Source organism: Trichechus manatus, unplaced genomic scaffold, assembly GCF_000243295.1.
Source record: "Trichechus manatus latirostris isolate Lorelei unplaced genomic scaffold, TriManLat1.0 scaffold00042, whole genome shotgun sequence".
Taxonomy (NCBI): domain Eukaryota; kingdom Metazoa; phylum Chordata; class Mammalia; order Sirenia; family Trichechidae; genus Trichechus; species Trichechus manatus.
In genome coordinates, this window is record NW_004443978.1 from 10,187,258 (window position 1) to 10,209,987 (window position 22,730).

General features: G+C 42.8%; 1 protein-coding gene across 1 annotated transcript in view; it reads right to left on the bottom strand.

Moving 5' to 3' along the window:
* Positions 1–14,005: 14,005 nt before the first annotated feature.
* The window catches only part of KAT14 (lysine acetyltransferase 14), a 70,221-nt gene continuing 61,496 nt past the window's right edge, over positions 14,006–22,730 (bottom strand). The window contains exons 9-12 of the mRNA XM_004376442.3: positions 20,796–20,986; positions 17,692–18,754; positions 16,733–16,838; positions 14,006–14,133 (exon numbers count right to left, since the gene is read on the bottom strand). Coding sequence (XP_004376499.1) covers positions 18,581–18,754; positions 20,796–20,986 — 365 coding nt within the window. The 3' untranslated portion in view covers positions 14,006–14,133; positions 16,733–16,838; positions 17,692–18,580. The remainder of the gene's footprint in view (positions 14,134–16,732; positions 16,839–17,691; positions 18,755–20,795; positions 20,987–22,730) is intronic.

Sequence of the window (22,730 nt, forward strand, 5' to 3'; positions counted from 1 at the left end):
AGACAAGCAGTCAGGAAACCCAGGAGAGCCAGTTTCTGCCTTGTTGATTTACTCAAAGGTTCTCTCTATATGTTTCATTAACTTCTGAAATAATTCTATATCCTTGCCCCCACCAGCAAAATTAGGAATATTATTAAGCTACATGAAATGTATTTTTAATGAAACCCAATATACAAATTTTTCCTTTAAGGTCAATGATTTTTGTCTATTTCAAGATTATCTTATAGAAGCTTTATGGTTTTGCTTTTTACATTTGTCTACAATCCACCTGGAATTGATTTTTGTGTACGGTGTGAGGTAGGGGATCAAGTTTCTTCTTTTTTTCCATAAGGCTATCCAGTTGACTCAGCACCATTTATTGAAAAGATGGTTGTGGTGAAATGAGTTTCTTTATGTGGCCTTTTGCCTTGGTTCTGTGAAAAAGAGAAAAAGAAAACAGCTTGGGAGATTTTTCCCCTGGGCCCTGAAGAATTTTTACAGTTGCCCAGGGAAGAAGCCAGGCAGAAAATATCAGTTAGTATGCAGATAGATGGAGCCACTTGTGAGGGGATTGGCCAGTTTAGTTCTGTGAGGGGATCGATCAGTTATTAAGCAAATAGAGAACATAAAATCCACCCAGTAGGATCGAGCCACTGCCTTTATAAACAGCCATCCCACAGAGGTTGAGGGAGGACTTCACTACCATCAAGAAGAAGAACCTGGAGTGGAGCGTATCTTTTGGACCCAGGGTCCCTGTGCTGAGAACCTCCTCGACTCAGGAGACAGAGAGAGCTATGACACTGGAGCAGCAGCAGCAGAACCAGGAGACCAGCACCAGACAATGTAGTAGGCTTCCTGACCCACGAAGCAAGGTGGCTACGGTGGCTTGCCGACCCACGGAGAAAGAAAGCTGAACACCTTCAGGCAAGAGGCTTCCTAGTGGAATGAGCTAAAGGGGCTTGTTGACCCATGGAACAAGAAGGCTGTGGGCCTTCGGGCAGAAGGCTTGCTGGCGGAGAAGGGTGCCTCCAAGCACTTGTTGGTAGGGCTAAAAGAGTTGTAACACTTGCCTGAGCAGGGCAGGGACTGAGAGGAGGCCTGTCCTGAGGGGGCCAAGAGGATGCCTGTCTTGAGGGGGCCGAGAGGAGGTCTGAGAGAGTGCTATCCTATACTAAAGAAGGGAGGAATGTGCTCTTCACTTTGGGGGAGGCTTCTAGACCTTGCCTGTGTGCTTCCTGATGTTGATCCTGTTTCTGTTACTTCCAAGTTAATCCTGATCCCATGTTACTTCCCTAATAAATGATATAACTGTGAGTATAGTCTTTGAGTTCTGTGTGGCCATTGCAAGAAATTATCAAACCCAGCAGAGAAGTATAGAGTGTCATGGGGAGCACAGCTGATGTCAGAATTGGTAAAAAAAAAAAAAAAAAGGTTAGAAGTATAGGTATGTCTAACCTCCACCTCATTGGAATCAGCTCTGGGCTGATGGTGACACTGATTCTGACTCTTCCTGAAGTTAGACAAGGTCTGACACTGTTGCTACCACATAACAGTGGGCCTTTCCTTATTGCTCTGCAAGTGCCACCTCTATCATGAATAAGCTGTCCAGATATGTGTGTGTGTCCGTTTCTGGACTCTATTCTGTTCCACTAGTCTCTGCCTATCCTTGTCCCATTACCACCCTTTCTCAATCACTGAAGCTTTATAAGTTTTGACATCTAGTAATGCAAGTTCTCCAACTCTCTTCTTCCAGATTATCTTAGCTATTCTTGGTCCTTTGCCTTTCCATTTAAATTTTAACATTCAGCTCATCAGTTTACATACAGGCACACTCAAATTTTTATTGGAATTACATTGAATCTATAGGTCCCTTTAAAGGAAATTGGCATTTTTACAATATTGAGTCTTTCAATCCATGAATAGTGTATCTCCCTCCATTTATTTAGGTCTGCTAAAAATTTGCCTATTTCTTAACATTATACTGATGGAATCATATAGATTGTCTCTTTATGCTGGCTTCATTTGCTCAGCATTATGTGCGATTCATCCATACTGTTGTTTTTAGCTATAGTTTGTTCCTTCTCATTGTTGAGTATATAGCATGTGTGAATAACTCACAATTTATCTATCCATTCTCCTGTTGTTGAATGTTTGGGTTGTTTCCACTTTGGAGTTATTACAGAGCTGTTATGGACATTCTACTACCTTTCTTTTGATGAATATATGGACACATTTCTGTTGGATCTATATCTAGAAGTGCAGTTGCTGGGTTAGAGGGTTTGTGTATGCTTAGCTTTAGGTAGATACTGCCAAATTTGTTTCCAAAGTGGTTGTACCAATTTACATTTCCAGAATCCCTGGGTGGTGCAAATGGTTAAGCACTTCACTACTAACTGAAAGGTTGGAGGTTCAAACCCATGCAGAGACTCCTCAGAAGTAAGGCCTAGCAATCTGCTTCTGAAAGGTCACAGCCTTGAAAAACCCTATGGAGCAGTTCTACTCTGCACATGGGGTCGCTATGAGTCAAAATCAACTTGACGAAAACTAAAAGCAACCAGCAGAGAATGAGAATTCTGGCTGCTCCATATTCATTTCATTTTCATGGGTATAGAATTTTAGATTGGAAGTTATCTTCTTTCAGAACTTATTTTCCCATATTATTATAGACTCTTTGTAAACATAATTGTAAATGGTTCCTTATAGTATTTACTTCACCCTGGTATTTAAGAGGTTTTCTTCTTTATTATAAATAATGCTATAATGAACATCTTTATGCATAAACTTTCCTATTATTTGGGATAGTGACAGATGTAATTATAGTTCAGCAAATATTCACTCCCCTCCTCCTCCTCTTAGGGAGAAATATGCTTCTGTGCCCTACTGACTTTTAGTTTGATCATATAACTTGCTTTTGCCCATGGAACATTAGTGGTGTAACACAAACAGAGACTTTGAAAAGCTCAAGTTTGAAGGAGCACACTCTCTAGTGCTCTTGTGATCCCCCATGACAAGAGCATACCCTAAGTAGCCACTGGTCAAAGAAGAAAGTGGAAACCTAGAGCAGAATGACCTCAACCCACAGCCTGGAATCCAGTTCAGCTGACCCACAGCTTGAAGCTGAGTCTCCATGGCTGACCTTCAGACCTGTTGTGGGGAAACAATTTTCCAAGGGTCCCTTGTATTTTGCATGTCTTAGGAGCAAGACATTAACTGCCCTTTGTCCTAAACTCTCTTTTCAAGGATATTTGTATAACAAACAGCCTGTGGTCACATCCAATCTTTTCCTGGGGGTTATCTGGCGACATTCTGGTTTTCTTGTCCCAAGATGAATGCTTTGTTTGGTTTTTCATTCCTAGATAATTATCAGTTGTTTTCCCCTCCAAGGAGGAATGAACATGAGTTAAACCTTTTAGAGAGACTGGAACAGGAGGGAAAAACAAGATCATGAGACAATGTGGGGGTTAGCAATGGGGAGTAATAACAGTGAGCTGGACCTATGCAGCCTCTTCTACCACTGCACGTGCAGGTATCACCTGGCTCTAATCGTGTTGCCCTGTGGAAACTGGAACTTGAGTAACTAGTGCAAATGCTGAATCTCTGGCTGTTGCTATCTGTAATTAATAAACTATCCTTCATCTCTGACCCAGAAGACTCGTGTCTTCTACCCGTCTCCATGGAACTGGCAAGCTAACTTCTTAACTTTCAAGTAGGATAAAATCTCAGACTCTTCACAGTTCTTGAGACCCGTGTGAAAGAAAACTGTTTATCACTGTAAATCACTGAGTCTCAGGGTGTTTGTTACACAGCTACAATTGTGGCAATAGCTGACTCATTTCATTAGTGTAATTTGGCAGATTTGGTCAAAGGCTATGACTATTTTTTAAAGCTTGATACATATTGGCAAGTTGTTTTTGAAAAGGGTTGGTCAGATACACACTGCCACGCTCCAGTGATATTTGAGTGGAGTTTTTCCTACTAAATTGTTGTGGCCTCTGTCCTTCCCCATGGTCCTCCCCCACATATAAGTTTTGCCTTCCTGCCTTTTTTTTTTTTTTTAAGTTGGTAATAGGAGCCAATTGATGCGTTCAAACTGTGGTGTTGGTAAAGAACTGCCAAAAGAATTAACAAATTGGTCTTAGAAGAAATACAACCAGAATTTTTTTTTCCCTCACAATTATGGGGTTTATTAGGGAAGTAACAGGTTACAATTCAGGTTCAGGAATGCTCAAGGTACAGTTCTTTCATCAGAATAGCCTCTTTTCAGCTGTGTCTGCAGGCACGCCTCACTCTGGCCCTTGGCCTCTGCCCTCCTCATGTAAGTGTTACCAAACTCTTTTAGCACCCTATTCCACCAGTAAGCTTCAGTCTGAAGGTGCTCAGCTCTAGTTCTGTGGATCAGCAAACTTAGTTCCACCAAGTGCCCTGAGGCATCCTACTGAGTCAGCAAGCCTCCTGCCTGAAGGCACTCAACTTTCTTGCTCCGTGGGCCGGGCCATCTCCTGCCAGTTTCCTGGTTTTGCTGCCTCTGCTACCGCCATTTCTCTGCCACTGCTTCTCGCCACCTTCAGTGTTCATCTCTTCCTCTTAGTCCCCTCAGCACAGGGAACCTGGGTCCAAAGGATGTGCTCTGCTCTTGGCTCTTCTTCTTTGGTGGTGGTGAGATCCCCAGAATGTTTGCTTTGGCTTGTTTACTTTGGACATGTCATCAGGAAAGACTAATCACTAGCTAGAGAAGGACATCATGGTTGATAAAGTAGAGGGTCAGCGAAAATGAAGGAAACCCTCAGTGAGATGGATTGAAACAATAGCTGCAGCATGAACTCGAACATATCAATGATCTTGAAGATGGCGCAGGACCGGGCTACGTTTCATTTTGATATACATAAAGTTACCATGAGTTGGAGTCGATTCGACAGCAACTAACAATAACAACAACAAGTAGGACCCAGAAAATGGAGCAAAGCCCGGAGAGAGTGTGTGAGGTCCACGGCCTGTTATGTGTCTCATGGACTGCAGGTTGGGCGGTTCCCACAGAATAGCATTGCTGGGCTGGGCACCTTCAGTGGAGCCCTCGTCAACCCACAGCCTGCTAAAACCAGCCTCAGATTTACATAATAAATTACATCTCATTAACTTCTCTCTGGCGCCTCTCTGAGCAATCGCCAACGCAAACTTGGTAGAAAGTGCTAGATGAAATGGCAGGCTTGCCACACAGCTTGGCCCTGAGGCCAATGCAGAATAACCCACTTCAAACAACACTGTTTTATGACTGTACTGGGTTTGTCAGGGGAGACCAGGCGGCCTCTTTCTGTGTGGGCAGGCCTTTAATTCTCAACAGGCACATCTGCTCTATTCTCACCTGTCCCATTCTTAGCAATAACAAGTTGAAACCCAGCCCACCTCCCGCCAGCAAAAGGCCACCAAAGGCTCAGCCCCCAGGGGACTCTCGAGGACCAGGATGAAGGCAAAGGAAGCCTTTGGGAGTAAGGTATATTTCACAGAGAAAGGAGTGTCGAGACATTTAAACATTATGCAGCATCCACAGAAACCATGCCTTGATCATTAACCTAGGACCTTACAGCAAAAAGAAAGATTGAGAATGGTCACCAAAGGCCTCTGAAATTCTAGGTACACCTCCACAGTCTGCTTCTTCACTTTCTGTTAAAGTGATAACTGACCCCCACCCCGCAAAAATACAAAAACAATAGCACCACTATTTCTTGAATATTCCTTATCCTCACTTTTTAAAGTTTATTGTTACATATCTGTGAGTCTATCTATGAAGTTCTAGGAAGCTGTTAGTTGCTATTTAAAACCACTCATGGCTACAATTTCTGTTTTCTAGTAGCTTTTAAGGTATGTAACACTCATTAGAGACTGACATATAAAGACCCTAGAACAAAACAAAGACTGAAAAGATACATTAAGTATTTGTTGTAGCCAAATTTAACAACAAGAAAAATAGATTTAAAGCAAACATATACCACTTACTATGTTTCAGGCACTGTTTGAAGCATTTTCTCTAAACTCCTTTAATCTGCTCATAATCTCGTGAGTTACTATCATACCTGTTTTACGCGTGAGGAAACAGGCAGAGTGTTTAGATGCCTTTTCCAAGATGATACACGTCTATAGTAAGGGGTTTGAGCCCAGAATCTGTGCTCTTAACAACCTCACTAAACTGCCCTCCTTTCGTATTTTTGTATTTAATAGTTTAAAATAACTTGGCTTTACTTAACACCTCTCTTCTAAAAAGCTTACGCTGCTGGCCTCCTCATTCTCTCTGAATATGCTAGAATCTTCGGAGTCCTAAGATGTTCATGATATAATCCCTATCCTCTAGAAGATTACAATACCTTAAACCGAGTTGACACATTAACTACGAAGAGATTAAAAGCAGGGAAATACTTTGTCCTGTTTCAACCTATTGAAGAGGTAGAAATTAAGTAAAGCCTTTATTTCTTTGTAAGAATTGGTACTGAAGTTTTATCACCCCATCTTTTTTTATCGTTTGCTCGCTTCATCAATGACTTTTATTTAGAACTTTAAGAGTATTTGTTTGGCCTTGGCTCTTAAGTGACATTCACCAAAATTAAATAAAGAAAAAGTCATATTCTTGGGGGGGGAAAAAAAAACATGAAGCCTGGTCACAGACATGGCTTCCACAAGAGTCATCCAGGAGACTGCAGGAGGAAGGAGGGAGAAGGCCTCTCTTTGGCCACCAGCCAGGACTTGAGCCTGCAGGGTGTGTTCCTGACCTTCATGATGCCCTGTAAGGGGGGACCCAGATTGTAAACTTCTTTAGGATAAGAATCCTCTTGAGAACTCTAACGCCTTGCCCAGGGCTAGAAACACAGGGAATGATCGGCCCAAACGCTGGGACTGAGTAACATCTTTTAAAAGCGTCTGTGTGCATTCTCTCCCCTGAAGGAAGGCAGGCTCTGCACTCAAGGTTCCCAGCTCAGAGGTCCAAAGTTGCTCACATTGTCTTGATTGGAAAGGCTGTCTCACCCCAGTGCAGACCCCCAAGGAAGGCCACCTCAAGGCTCAGATTTATTTCCTATCCCTCAACTCTAGAAAACCCAAGTAAATATGAGGTTCTCTACTTGCCAACAATTCATCCACCCATCTGTCCATGTACCCAACCACCCATCCATCCACCCATCTACCTATCCAACCAACCATCCATCCATGCACCCATTCACCAGTCCATCTACCCATCCACTCATTCCTCAACTATCCAGCTGTCCACTCAACCACTCATCCATTTACCAAACCATCCATCCACAAATTCACTAGCACTCCACCTCCAATGTCTGTCATACATCTCTTCTTCAAGAAGCTATTGGTCTTTGAGATGATTGTCTTCTTGAAGTCAACTGTGTGTGCTGGGGATTTTCAGAGAGGGAGAGATAATTGACAGTTGCAGTGGTCAAGAAGCCTTCACAGACATGGAAATATGGGAGAGTGGAGGGGCTGAATGCTTAGGTGCTAGTGTCTGACTGCCCAGCTCAAATCTGGAGCTGACTGGCTGTGTGAAGTTGGGCAATTTAAGTAATATCTCGGTTCCTCACTCTTCTGACCTACAGAAGCAGGCAAGGTGAATACAAAAATGTCCACAGACTTTCACTCCTCCTTGTATTCATGCCCTTTTCAATGTGACTTTGCAGCTCTGCCCATCAAAAGGTGGAGTCCATTTTCCTATTTTGAAGGGCTGGCTTTGTGTCTTGCTTTGGCCAATAGAATGTGGACAAAGTGATGTTGTGCCAATTTTGCGCCATTGTATTTCCCCTAGCCCTCTTTTTCCCTTTCCTCCTCTCCCCTCCCCCACTCGCAACACTGCCCCACCATGTGAATAAGTGTGGGCTAGCTTGTTGAACATATTATCACTTACTTTGGACATATTATTAGGAGGGACCAGTCCCTGGGGAAGGGTATCACGTTTAGTAGAATGTCAGCAAAAAAGAGGAAGACCCTCAACAAGATGGATTGACACAGTGGCTGCAACAATGGCCTCAAATATAGCAACAATTGTGAAAATGGTGCAGGACCAGGTAGTATTTCATTCTGTTGTGCATGGGGTCGCTATGGGTCAGAAATGACTTGATAGCACCTAACAATAGCTTGTTGGAGGATGAAAGACCACATGGTTCAAAAATCCTCATTGCTCCAGCCCAGAGCCAACCAACTTCCCTAGGTAGAGCTGCCTGGCTGACCTGTAGCTGCTCACAGACACACAAGGGAGCCCAGCTGAAACCAGGACGGCCCGGTTGAGCCCAGCCTAAATTACCCAGTCACAGAATCACAATAATAGGTGGTTGTTTCAAGCCACTAAGTTTTGGGGTTGTTTGTATGCAGAATTATTGTAACTAATGCAACAGGATTATGAAAGCATCACAGAGTTGCAGAGGGAATTAAATGAGACAGTCCATGTAAAAGTGCTTAATTAAGTGCCTGGCATGAGGCAGCATTCTATGCATGTTAACCATTACTCTTGGTGTGAGGCATTGTGTCCTATGTGGAGATCAAAACTATAATCTCAGGTAAATTAACTGTGCTATAAATGGACTCCATCTGAGCATCCAGTTGGCTGCTTGTGGACCATATGTGGCCCCACCTATGGAAGCCTGAGCACTGCCTAAATTTTTAGCAAAATCTTTTTTAAGTTGTATAATTAGCTGGCACCAGTGAACTAGCTGAGGGGATGGATGAAGTTTGGTCAATATACAGAAATGTTGGACTCACCCGCCCAATATGGGGCACCAGCCAACAAGACAGCAGACAGGTTTCGACAGTTTCTTCATGTCCAAAGACAAACTTGGTGGATCCAGCTTCCTAGTGGACGTTCCAGCCTCATCTGGAAAATACTAGGCTCATATCCAAGAACCTGAGGGTGAACAGATGGCCTCTGGATGTCAGGCTTGCTTCCGCTGCGGAAGAATTTGTGGTGCTACTTGATGCTGAGTGAAATTCTAATTTTAGAAGCAATTCATAGGTTTTGCACCAATAAACAGGTTATATGTACAAGGCCTTTTTTTTTCCTGGTATGTTAATAGTGGGAAAAAACCTGGAAACTGCCAGATTATCCATCAGTAAGGGGATGGTTGAAGAACTGTCATACCTGGACAATATGGAATGTTATGTAGCTCTGTTTAAAAGTTAACTAAATCTATGTCATTTGATCTGGAGGGATGACTATGATGTATGGCTAAGAGAGAAAATCAAGCTGCACAATAATTAATGCCCAGAGAATAATCCCATTTTTGTAAAACAACAAGATCCCATGCCAGTCTATTAGTGTATGTTTGTATAGGCATGGAGAAGGTATGGAAGGATACACATCTGGAGGATGGAGTGGGGGAAGATTATTACTTTTTCCTTTCTTTTTATTTGGAAATAATTTCAAACACAGAAAAGCTGAAAATTAAAATAGCACAAAGAACACCTCAAAATTCTTTACCCAGGTTTACCTACTGTTAACATGTTACTCCGTTAGCTTCATGATGTGTGTTCTCTCTCTCTCTCACACACACAATCTCTCTCTCTCCCCACACCACCACCACACACACACACACACATTCTGACCTAGTTGAGGGTAAATTACATAAACATGGTAATTTACCCATAAATACTTCAACGTGTGTTTCCTTAGAGATAGTCTCTTACTTAACTACAGCACCTTCATCAACTTCAATGAATTTAACATTGATACAAATTATGCTTTCTGATTATAAGAGAATTAAACTAGAAATCAATAATAGATACATGGAAATTTCCAAAAGATATGGAAATTAAATGACCCACTTCTAACTAACCCATGTGTCAAAGAGGAAGTCACAAGAGAAATTAGAAAATATTTTGAATGGAATTTAACAATGTTAAATAATAAAATACTTTAAACTAAAACCAAATCTGTTGCCATTGAGTCAACTCTGACTCATGGCAACTCCACGTGTGTCACGGTAGAACTGTGCTCCACAGGGTTTTCAACGGCTGATTTTTCAGAAGTAGGTTGCCAGGCATTTCTTCCAAGGAAACTCTGGGTGGACTTGAGCCTTCAATCTTTTGGTTAGCGGCTGAGTGTGTTAACTGCACCACCCAGGGACTCCTTTATCTAATCTAGTGATTCACTTTTCCTTTATATACTGTTTACAATTCTCCATGCCCTTTGCCATGTGACTTCACACTACCACCCACTGGAGTTGGAGAGGTTCTTTCCCCTCCTTGCTAATACTGGGCTGGAACGTCACTTGCTTTGACCAAAGGAAAGGGGGCAGAAGTGACAGTGTGACGGTTCCTGACCCAGGCCTTGTGCTCTTCCACTATCTTGCCATTGCCATGTGAAGTGATTCCCCTTGTCTCCACCGATTCACCCTGGGACCTAGCAGGAACACCTGTGGAGCAGACCTGAGCCCCCCCAGCACAAGGAGCTACACCGAGCTCAAGTCTGAGACTCTATCTCACCCTTCTGTTTCATTCCTCTTTGTAGGCTAATCCTCCTCTCCCACCCCCCACACAAAGCAAAATCAAACAACAAGTGTCCCCCCACCCCAAGCTGTGTAGTCTGGCCACTCGTAGTGCCCTCACTTTAATTTCCCAGCATAGATGAGGTGTCCACCCAAGGAGGAGGAGTCCAAGCTGGCCCCCTGCCATCTGGGAGACAGAACTCAGAACACCCTTCTGTGATGGCCCCCTGTGGCTGACTATACTTCACTGACCCCCCTAATGAACCACAAATCCTCATATTCATCCCTCGTGTAGCCCTGGACAGTGAGGCATTAGTAAGCAAGTTTCAAACACAGACTTGATACTGTTGCCATCAAGTCAATTCCGACTCACAGTGACCCTATTGGACAGAGCAGAACTGGCCCATGGGGTTTCCAAGGCTGTGATCTTTATGGAAGCAGACTGCCATATCTTTCTCATACAGAGTGGCTGGTGGGTTTGAACTGCTGACCTTTCAGTTAGCAGCCAAGCACTTACCCACTGTGCCACCAGGGCTCCTTAGAGACTTAAGTACTTGCAATCAGGGCTGGTCCTCTTGGAATGCCATGAGGCAGTCCAGGTGCCACATGGACACGCCTTCCTGGAAGAGAACTGACAGCCCTGGCCCAATCCCCCCTGAGCTTCCGGATAACCGCAGTGACCCCAGGGCCCCAGCCAACACCATGTGAGAACCAGCCAGTAAACCTACAGAATGCCAAGAGAAAATAAACTGTGATGGTTTAAGCCATTAGATTTTGTGATGGTTTCTTAGGTAGCGATAGATAACGAAGACATTCTCTATCCTTTTTCTAATTGGGGAAGTTCTGGTAAGTGTTGCAATGCACACCTCATGACATGCACTGTTACTGTCACTGTCACTGAAGGGCCCCTCTAGGTACTTCCACCCTCCACGGCACTCCTGTTCTACTCCTGCAGCAGCAGTAGGAACGCAGGAGTACTTGCTGGCATTTTACTGAAGAGCAACACTTGTGAAAAACCCACTCAGTGTGCTGGATGCTCACTCAAACTCCGAGCACTGTAACACCAAAGAACTGGACATTGCTGATCCAGCTCTAGAAGCGCCTTCCTCAAGGAAGTCTGCGAGGCTCCTCTCTTCAAAAGTGACAAGGCCATGGTTTAGAAGCTAAAACCAGTCATTGCAAATTTAAGGAGTAACAGAATACCTAGATAACCTCAGTTACTTGCCCTTAAGCCAGAAGTGGCAACCCCATGTGTGCAGAATAGAACTGCTCCGTAAGGTTTTCAAGGCTGTGATCTTTTGGAAATAGATCACCAAGCTTGTCTTCCTAGGCACCTCTGGGTGAGTTCGAACTGCCAACCTTTTGGCTAGTAGTTGAACGCTTAACTGTTTGTGCCACCCAGGGTTTTTCTCTTTTCCATAGAACAAAGGCAATTAGAGAATCACCTCATGGGGCTGTTGGAAGACATAAGAGCTCAGAAATGGAAGCCGCCATTATTTTTGTATTTTTAATGCCTAATATGTGTCTGGAAACCCTGATGGTGTAGTGGTTAGGTGCCACGGCTGCTAACCAAAAGGTCAGCAGTTTGAATCCACCAGGCACTCCTTGGAAACTCTACGGGGCAGTTCTACTGTCCTACAGGGTCGCTATGAGTCAGAACTGGAATCGACTTGATGACAACAGGTTTGGTTTTGGGTTTAGTATGTGTCTGCTCAATGTTGTGTAGACTTTGTTTCCAGCAGAACTCAACTTAGATCAGCTAGGAGATGCTGAGTGCTGCTCACTCCTCAGTTGCAAGCATTCAGGGGTGAGGTCACAGCATAAGACTCAAGCCCCGGAGGCCTGAGTTGCCAACCACTCTTGCTTTTCCAAGAACCTTGGAGATCAGACCTTTGCTCTTCATCCCACTTGGAGCCTAATGCCCTTCCCTGGACAACCTATTAATTTAGCCTTGAGCCATATTCAGTTTAACTAGAACACTAGATATTTGGCCAAATATGTACATACTAGTAGTGTGTTTGCTTTTAAACTGCCTCTCAATTGCACCTCCAAGTTCTCTCAAAGTGTCATTCGAAGTGAAGATAGTTCTTCAACTCCCTGAGTTACTGAGGAAAAGAATGAGATTTCAGTTCTATGGGGCACACACACATCCTGGGGGCTGGAGAGTCGTCAAAACAACAGGTTAAATCTAATCCATCTTCCTGGAGTGTCAATCCACCTAAAGCTCTGGGGTGAAAAAACCCCATTATTTTTATTAAAAAAAAGAAAAACATATACTTAAGAGTAAAATATACTTGTAATGTTTTAAAATAATATTTTATTGTGTTTTCGGTGAAAGTTTACACAGCAAATCAAGTTCTCATTTAACAATTTCTACACAATTTGTTCAGTGACATTGGTTACATTTTTCAGTGTGTCAAGTTTCTCATTATTTCCGTTCTGGCTGTTCCATTTCCAATAATCTAGTTTTCCTACCCCCTTGCCTTCTCATCTTTGCTTTAGAGTAAATATTAACCATTTGGTCTCTTACAATGATTTTTTAAAGAAGCACAGGACTCAAGGGTGGTATTATTTTATGAGCCAATTTGTTTAGATAAAAGATGACCTCATGGAATAGTTTCAGTTTTAGAATTAAAGAGTATCTCAGGGCGATAGTCTCAGGGAGTCCTTCAGTCTCGACTGGTCCAGTAAGTCTGGACTTTTTAAGGATTTGAGTTCTGTTCCACATTTTGCTCCCATTCTATCAGGATCTATCTACTGTGCTCCTGATGAGAACGGTTATTAGTGGTAGCCGAGTACCATCTAGTTCTACACGGTGCTCAGGATAGATGAGGAAATGTTCTAGTGTAGACTACTCGTCCTGAAGCCCAGTTTCTTCTCTGAGTCTTTGGTTTCCTTCTTTCTCTTTTACTCTGGACATGGAGAGATCAATAGTTGTATCTTAGATGGCCGCTCGCAAGCTTTCAAGGCCCCAGACACTACTCACCAAACTGGAATGTAGAACACAGACTTTATGTACTATACTATGCCAACTGAGTTGTCTCACAAGACTATGATCCTAAGCCTTCAGACCCAGTAAACCAATGTTTGTCCTATGTGTTTTATTCTCTATTATGTATATGGATGCATACACTTACATACATATATACCAGCATATACATACAACTGTCTACATATATGCAAATATACACTTGTATGCATACATAACATACACATGTAACCACATGTATTTTTTAGTTGTTGCAAAGTTGTATTTGTCATAGCATTTACCAAAAACAGCCTTTTTTCTTGTGTATTTGTTAGTGACATCATTTACCTTGGTGAAGCTGTGCACTTCACCAACATTTGGTGTTACCTTTCCCATCACCAAAAATAACTACTATCTACAGAGTGATCTCCCCACCTACCCCTGTAATCACCATTGAACATTGTATGTATGTACACCTATTCTTGTTTTTTTACCATAGTTAGATAATACAGTATTTGTCCTTTTGTGACTGAATTATTTCACTCAGCTTAATGTCATCCAGATTCATCCACATTATATTTTGAGAACTCACCATTATTCTTTACGGCTGCAGAGTATTCCATTGTATGTATGCATGACATTTTCTTTATCCATTCATCCACTGAAGAGCACTTAGGTTGACTCCATCTTTTTGCTATTGGGAATAGTGCTGCAACAAACCTAGGTGTGCATATGTTTGTGTCTTTAGTATTAGATCTCTAGGGTATATACCTACAAGTGAGATTGCTGGACCATAAGGCAGTTCTAGTTCTAGTTTTCTGAGGAAGCACCATACTGTTTGCTATAGGGTGCTTGTACCATTTTATGATCCCACCAGCAGTGGATAAAGGTTCCAGTCTCCCCACATCCTTGCCAGCATTTGTGTTTTTTAATCAGTGCCATTTTAGCAAGGGTGAGATGGTATCTCATCGCAGCTTTGATCTGCATCTAATGACTAATGATCGTATCTTTTCATGTGTTTGCTGGCTGCTTGAATGTCCTCTTTGGTGAAGTGTCTGTTCATGTCCCTTGTTCATTTTTTAATTGGGTTCTTTGTATCTTTGAAGTTTTCTATATATTTTAAAGATTAAACCCTTATCAGATGTCATTCCTTAAGTTTTTTCCCAGTCTGTAGGCTGTCTTTTTACTCTTACGATAGTTTTTTGATGTGCGTATTTAATTTTTATGAGGTCCCAGTTATCCAATTTGACTTCTGTTGTTCATGCACTAATAGTTATTTGATAATTTATTTTAAAAATAAATTAGGTCCCATAGTTTTGTCCGTTTTCTTCCCAGAACTTTATAGTTTTAGCTTTAACATTTAAATTAGTTTTGATCAATTTTGAATTACTTTTTGTGTATGGTGTGAGGTATGGGTACTATTTCATATTTCTGCATGTGGATATCCAATTTTGCCGGCATCATTTTGTAGAGACTGTTAGTTCCCCATTGAATGCATACCTGTAATTTTTTAAAGCTAACCCTTAAAAGACTTGAGTGTGTGTCTGGTTATAGCAGGTTCCTCCTCTTTTGGAGTTCTTGCAGGACTATGTACTGGTTTCGCTTGAGTAACAGGAATCCTTTCATGCTTCTCCAATGTACTAGAGGACTATGAGCAAATCACTTGACCTCTGAGTCTCTTTCTCAAAATCAAATCCAATGTTCATTTCTACAATAGCTGTTCTCACACAGGCCGTGTGACTCTCTGGGAGGGGAATAAGGTGCCTGGAGGACTTAGTTCTCTGGCAGCCAGCCATCACTGCTTTGGGAATCTTGGCCCTGGGCCAAGTACTGGGAGGACAAGAGCAGTACACAGCTCCCACGGAGCTCCAAATCTGGCTGATAGGGACAACAGCGCCTACCCCAACACAACACACAGTGCAGGCACCGATACAAACTAGATTTTACGAAGTAGAGGGCTGTTAGTGTTCCCTAAATGAAACAAAATGTGAGGGGTCCTCTATCACATGGCCTCTCACACGGTTCCTTAAATTCAATTTTTTTCTGACATCAAGTTGTGTCCATTTTTAAAGATATGTTAAAAACAAGTAGCTTATTGTTGTGTGCCGTCAAGTCACTTCTGACTCAGAGCAACTCTATATGACAGAGTAGAACTGCCCCATAGGGTCTCCGAGGCTGTAATCTTTATGGGAGCAGATCGCCAGGTCTTCTCTCCTGTGGAGCAGCTGGTGGGTTCAAACCCAAACCTTTCTGTTAGCAGCCAAGCACTTAACTACTGTGCCACCAGGGCTTCTTACAAATAGCTTACAACTGCTGTACAATGAGTGGAAAACGGAACAATCCTTTTGCAGCTGTTGCCAACCCTAGATGTTACTATCTAACCATCAGCCCTACCTGGCTGGCGGAGAAGACAGGGTCTAAGAACGTTCTTCTACGCTGACTGGATGGCAGATGCAGCCAAAGCTCCCCTCACGTCAGGGCCCACAAAAACCCACCAATGCATGGTCATTTGAGAATGCTCTTCCACACTTTGGAGCCCTGATGGTGCAGTGGTTAAGAGCTCGGATGCTAACCAAAAGGTCGGCAGTTTGAATCTACCAGACGCTCCTTGGAAACCCTATGGGGCAAGTTCTACTCTGTCCCACAGGGTCACTATGAGTTGATATTGACTCTATGGCAACAGGTTTGGTTATGGTTTTTTTTTCTTCCACACTTCAGTCCCCACCCTTTGTACCATTTACAATCACTTTTAGAGAACTAGTTAAGGGTTTATTACCCGACTAACTTAAGGGAAAGGCCAGAGAGGAAGGCACATCAAGACCAGCAACTGCACTACCTATCCTGGCTGCCAAGCCCGCTCTTGGGAAATGGCCATGCCCCTAGTTCCCAGGCAGGAACGGGTGGGACCCCAGGGAAAGGCAGTTCCAGCCATGCCTCAGGCTAAGGGAGACAAAGACCACTTCTACTTGGTCTAGCCCTCTTCACAAATGACACTATGGGTGGCAGGAGACAGATCCACAAAGTGGGACATTCTACAGGGCATCTGATTTGTTTCTGTAACCAATCAATGTTGGGGAAAAATGGGGACAATATCACTACCCTAGATTATTAGACTTTGGAGATCCAAACAAACCACCGTGGCAGTATTTCTGAGACCATCTGGAAGCTCTGACTATAGGTTTATTATTAGATGATTCCAAAAAATTTGTTCATTTTGTTAAGGGTGATAATATGCATTGAGGTTATATAAGAAAATATCCATATTTTTGAGAAATACCTAAGTTGGTAGGGGTGAAATTGTAGGATATTTGAGACTTACTTTAAAACACTTTAGCAAAGAAACAAATGAAGCAAATGTGGCAAAATCTTGACAATTGCTGAACATAGGTGGTGGGTAATGAGGTTTGTTGCACCATTTTCTGAATCTGCGTATGATTTAAAATGTTCATAATTAAAAAATGTAAAACAAAGAGTCAATTAAAGCAGTAAGAGTTTTCTTCAGTTCTGTAAGCTACGGAGACAATGGCTTCAGCCAGCCTCAGCAACAACAGTGCTTGACCTTCACATGTAACAATCACAAGGTGATTTCCAGATTTGGAAAAATCTCACTTCCTCAATTTTACTTAATGGGTTGCAATCTATTTTGTCAACCAAAAACCTTTAAAAGGTGGAAAAACCTTTCCAAAAAAGAAAGGAAAGAAGGAAGGAAGGAGGGAGAGAGGGAAGAAAAAGCAGAGAGAGACAGTGCTGCGACAAGTTCTTCACACAGAGTGAAACGAGCCTGGACTCAGTCTCCCCAGGTGAGAGTAAATTTCATGGTTTTCACATGGGAGCTCAACACACTTCCCTTTAAACTGAGGGCACAAGCTGGCTGCAAGTACGACCTCTAGAACAGGGGTTCTTAACTCATGGTCCACAGATCCCTGATGCAAAATTTTGGATGTGTGTGGAGTTTTCTAGAGAGAGTATTCAGCTTTCTTCAGCTTCTCAAAGGGATCCATGTTCCAGAAATGGCTAAGAACCACACTCTTAATTAAAGGGGGAACAAAGTGACTAGATTGAAGCTCTGGCAATAAACTGTCATGAGGAAAGATTTTTTATCTATGAACATCTGATAATTTTAGAAACTCTCTTGTTAGATTAAAAACAAAACAAAAAAAACCTGACAGAAAATTATGAACTGTCCATCTCCAACATCCACACGCACACTCAACAACCTAGTCCTGGAAACAGGCTACAGGCTATGTTACAGCCAGATTTGCTTCCACCATCCCACACCTTCACTCCAGCAGCTCAACTGTCCTGGGCATGAGCAAGTGCCATGGAGAGCAATCTACACGGCAGGCTGTTCAATGGCTCCAACTCAAACCAGCTTCCACAGACACTAGAATGAGATCCTTCAATCCCGGGCGCAGTCCCTGTCAGGGAGATGCAAACGGGTAAAACAGATGAAGCAATGTAGAGACACAAACGTTTAGTAGTTTACTTTCACTGGCTATGGCCAAAGCCAGCAAGAGAGACAACAGAACTTCCGTGCCCTAAGTCTTCCCAGAGTCACTGACAACACACTGTCAATGGCTGGAAGAGGGCTGGAATCCCTCTGTAATCATCTCACAAGCTCCTCTAGTCCTAGGACACAGGGTGCCTTCTGCAGGAAAGCGCCTCTCGCCACTATGTGAATCTTAACAGCTACACATTTTCTCATCTTTAGATTAGGACAGACTGATTCTCTCTCACCAAGAATATCAATTCAGATGCTCTTTTACAAACTGTCAGGTGGAAGGACTGCCGCACCATTCACTTTCAGTTAACTAAGGTGTCAGAATTGGTAAAAAGGATGTAGGGTGGAGGCATGTCTGGCCTCAGCCTCAGGCTGCTGATGCTGATTCTTCCCCCTTGTGAAGTTAGAGGAGGTCAGACGCCCCCACCACACCATTTTTACATACAGAGTCCCAGGATGTTGGATGAAACAGAGGACTGGAGTTACTCTGCTGCAGGTCTGCTCCTACTGCTTCCCCTGCCCACCACTCTTCTCCCCTCAATTCAGAGGTTAGAACGAAGTCTAACGGCAGGAGGATGAGACCCACAGTGAAAGGAATAACCGCCTCTATGTGAAGACCCCTTCTCTCACAGCAGATACACTTCTCTGTGAAGAGCTGCGTTTCCATCAGCGACGGAGCCTCAGAAAGAATGCATGTTTACACTCCTTACTCTCCAAGGGGTAATATTTATCATAAAAATCTAAGACATATTCTTCCGTCTTGAATCCAAATTTCTGGTACAGCAGCATAGCAGGGTTGCTTGCTGAGACGTGAAGGGTCACATCCTTGCCCATGCAGGTCTGCCAAAAGAGTGGAAAAATACAAGATGAGAATGAAAAGGCCTGAGGGGAAAATGAGTAGCTGAGGAGACTTCTAAATGTAGGCAAGTCAGTTATGGAAACAGAAATCAGGCACTGAGGCTGAGACATTGCAACACCTAGCAACAGCTGGAAACCCAATGACATTTGCCGCTTATCAAAACACTCACAAGACAGGTACCCAATGGCATTTTGGGTGGTTTTTTCCCTCTGAAGCAATGGGCCAAGAGGACTATTTTACTGTCAACTTTTTATTATTTTATTTATAACTCAATTATATTTAAATATATGAAGCATACCAATGTCAAACACTTACGGCAAACTTAAAGAATAGAGAACAAGTCTCTGCTTTTTAAAACTGGATGCTCTCCTGCACCCTCAAATATGTGAAAACTCCCATCCTAGGCCTACTAGGAAATACACTAAATCAGCTGCACAGATACAAGCTATTAAGACTAGTTTTATTATAAAAGCTGAGGACCCCATATAGACCTTCCGAATCCCAAAGTCCACCTTCCACCCCTAAAACTGATGGCATTAGCTTCTCAGAACTGAGATTTAGAGTATGTTTCTCTATATTTAGCACTGGCCTAATCCTGGGGTAAAACAGTAATTGTTCTATCAACGCAAGGCAAGTTCTTAGATTCTTTTATCAGCTACAAAGAACAAGGTACACCAAAAGTCGTATGAATTAAGAACTTGTGTTTTAATAAGGCAGGCACTGAAATACTGAAGTAGACAGGGCCCCTGAGATTTTACAGTCAATGGTGGCATTTTTAGGACAAGAGCAAGCTACTACTATAGCAGGGATGAGAACGTGTTATGAGTATATAGAGCAAATTTTGTGAGGTGACATTAGTGCTCTTTAAACTGCAAATATACACAATTTAACCATGGGCACCTTCAAGTTCTACTGACTGAGGGTGCTGGTCTGGCTGGGGCTAGGCATCCACATAGAGACAACTGTCTTCTACCTACCCAGCAAACACCCAGCGAGGTCTGACTGCGCCAGGCCTCATCTAGGCACTGAGGACACACACATTATGATATCATCCCTGCCCTGCCCGCAGGCCCTTACCAATGAAGGAAAAGGTAGAAAATCCTGAAAGTTATCTGTTAAAATAGAAGAGTAAAGATCGATTCTGTGGATGGCGTGGGGCCCAAGAGAGGGGGAATGTGTGGCAGAAATAACTGAGGTCTCAGGGAAAACAATGCAAGGTAGCAATATTAACCAAGCTCCATGATTTACATAGTCACTGACTGAGGAATCAGAAGAAAGCAATCTCAAGGTGCCTGCCAACACTGGGGAATTACTGAGCGTTTTTCATTAAAAACTGAAAAAACAATTTTATCATCTCCATCCTCTCTCAAAAAGGAATCTTACCCACATAACACAGTCTCCCATACCAAACGATTTCTAAATAAAAGTTATCAGAAAAATTCTGGAAATAAAGATTCCCACGTTTTTCTGATACATTATAAAAATATGGTATTTTTTCTTCAAAGGTGAGGCCGCTGTATCAAAGGATGAATATCCTTTATAAGAATCAAGTCTTGGAAGGTTCATACCAGCTTATGCAGTGACAGCAGCAGCAACAGAATACGGACTTATTGATAGAGTTTTGCTAAGATGTTTAAGGATACTTAACAACTGAAGACCAGGCAGTTCTGTTTCCACCTGTCAGAGCTGAGGCGGCGATGACTTTAACAGCAGGGACAGTCACTACACGTGCAGCACAGCACAGCACTTTAGGGTCTCATTCCAGGGTTTCCTCATTTTATTTACTCTACACTCACCAACAGGTTTCCTGGATGCTTAGGTCTGAACAGTCACCTTATCTTGGAGGGCTGGAGATTTCCTTCTGTGTGTTAAACACCCTCACTGCTGACTGGCTTGCTTTCACTCGGCTTTAGGGCAGCCCATCCCATTGCGTTGTGCTGGGAAGGACCAGCTGAGCCTCACCGTGCCCCCCAATCTTCCAAGCAGCCCAGATACAAGTTGAGATGAGCCCAGGTGACCGACCTGAATCAGATGGTAGATCATGAAAGTCGCAATGCCTGCTCTTCTCCATTCAGGGTGAACAAATAGAAATGAAATGTAAGCTTCGTTGTATTTCACATCGGGAACCATGAAGCCAAAGGCAATGATGACTTTTTTATAAAGGACAACCACACTGAAGTCTGGATACTGCAGGCACTCAGACAGGTCGATGCCTGAAGAAAACAAACAATTGGAGATTCAAACCACGGTGCCTCCTGGAATGAAGTAACACCAAGCTGTCCAGTCTGTGCTTAAGACACACCTGCATGCTAAAAAACCCAAACAGGGGGACAAAGATACTACCATAGATACCACACATCTGGATCATAAAAATAAAAATGAATTTTAGAAAATATCAAAATTAACATAGTCATTTCTAAGTACAGATGTTAGAGGAAGAGAGGAAGAAAAGGGCGCGTAGCAGAGAGCGCACGGGTTCAGGACGGACACACGCGGCTCTGAACTCAGCCTCCCCTACCGTGTGTGACTGCAGGCGCATTTCTAACCGTCGCAGGGACTCCGACTCTGTAACACATAAGACAGGCGCATACCCAGGCCTCACGGAGCTGTGTAAAGATTCTCTGAGTGCTCATGTCAGTATGTTTTACCTCGTACGTATTCAATTGATATACTCTGTTGTACATATGCTACATTTCACAATAAAGAAGTTAAATAAAAAAAGATTCCATGAATAATGTATGGAAGACATGCAGCACAAGGGCAGGAAGCAGTAGATGTTCCCAGAATGTTCTTTTCAGCCCCAATGCCACACCTAAAAGAAAGAGCAGAGCTCTGCCACCATATGCACTATGATATGATTATCAGTCAATAAAGATGACACAGTGCTAATCTCGATGAAATATTATCTCACATCTGGAGGACAGTTATTATTTCCTTTTTTAAAAAATAGTATTTTATTGTGTTTTGGTGGTGTTATTTCCTTTATGTTTCAAAGCAGCATGGTGAAGCAGATCCACAAAGAACGTGTTTACGCTTAGCAATTAAAATGTGTTCCATTGATTGATGGCTGTGGTCTTCAGCAACAATTTGCTAAGGCTGATAAAATGACAAATCATATACGGTTTACTCTTATTCTCAAGGTCCATGGTATCTGGCTGTCATGGGTTGAATTATGTCCCCCAAAAATGTGTGTATCTATTTGGCTAGGCCATGATTCCCAGTATTCTGTGGCTATCCTCCATTCTGTGATTGCAATTTTACATTAAAGGGGATGAGGGTGGGATTGTAACACCACCCTTACCCAGGTCACATCCCTGATCCCATGTACAGGGAGTTTCTCTGGGGTGTAGCCTGCACCAGCTTTTATCTTACAAGAGATAAAAAGAAAGGGAAGTAAGCAGAGCTGGGGACCTCATACTACCAAGAAAGCAGTGCAGGGAGCACAGCACGTCCTTTGGACCTGAGGTTCCTGCACTGAGATGCTCCCAGACCAGGGGAAGACTGATGCATCACAAGGATCTTCTTGCAGAGCCAGTGGAGAAAGCCTTCCCCTGGATCTGACTCCCTGAATTTGGACTTGTAGCCTGCTAGACTGTGACAGAATAAATTTCTCTTTGTTAAAGCCATCTACTTGTGGCATTTCTGTTATAGCAGCACTAGATGACTGAGAAAGAATGGCTGTTTAAAAACACCTTTTGGCTGTACTAACCCTCTCTAGTGAACAGTTAAACAAAGCACAGGGAATCATTAAGCAAAAAACAAGTGTCCAAACATGCCCAAACTACCAGTCTGTGTATCTTCCATAGACATTAGCTGGTATCTAAACATATGTAGAAGCAAAACAGGGTGAATATTTTATTCTGGAAGCAGAAATACACAGGGAAGAGAAACAAATGAAAACACAGTTTATGACTTTAATTGTTGGCTCCTCCTTGACTTTAGGAAAACAAGAGGTAT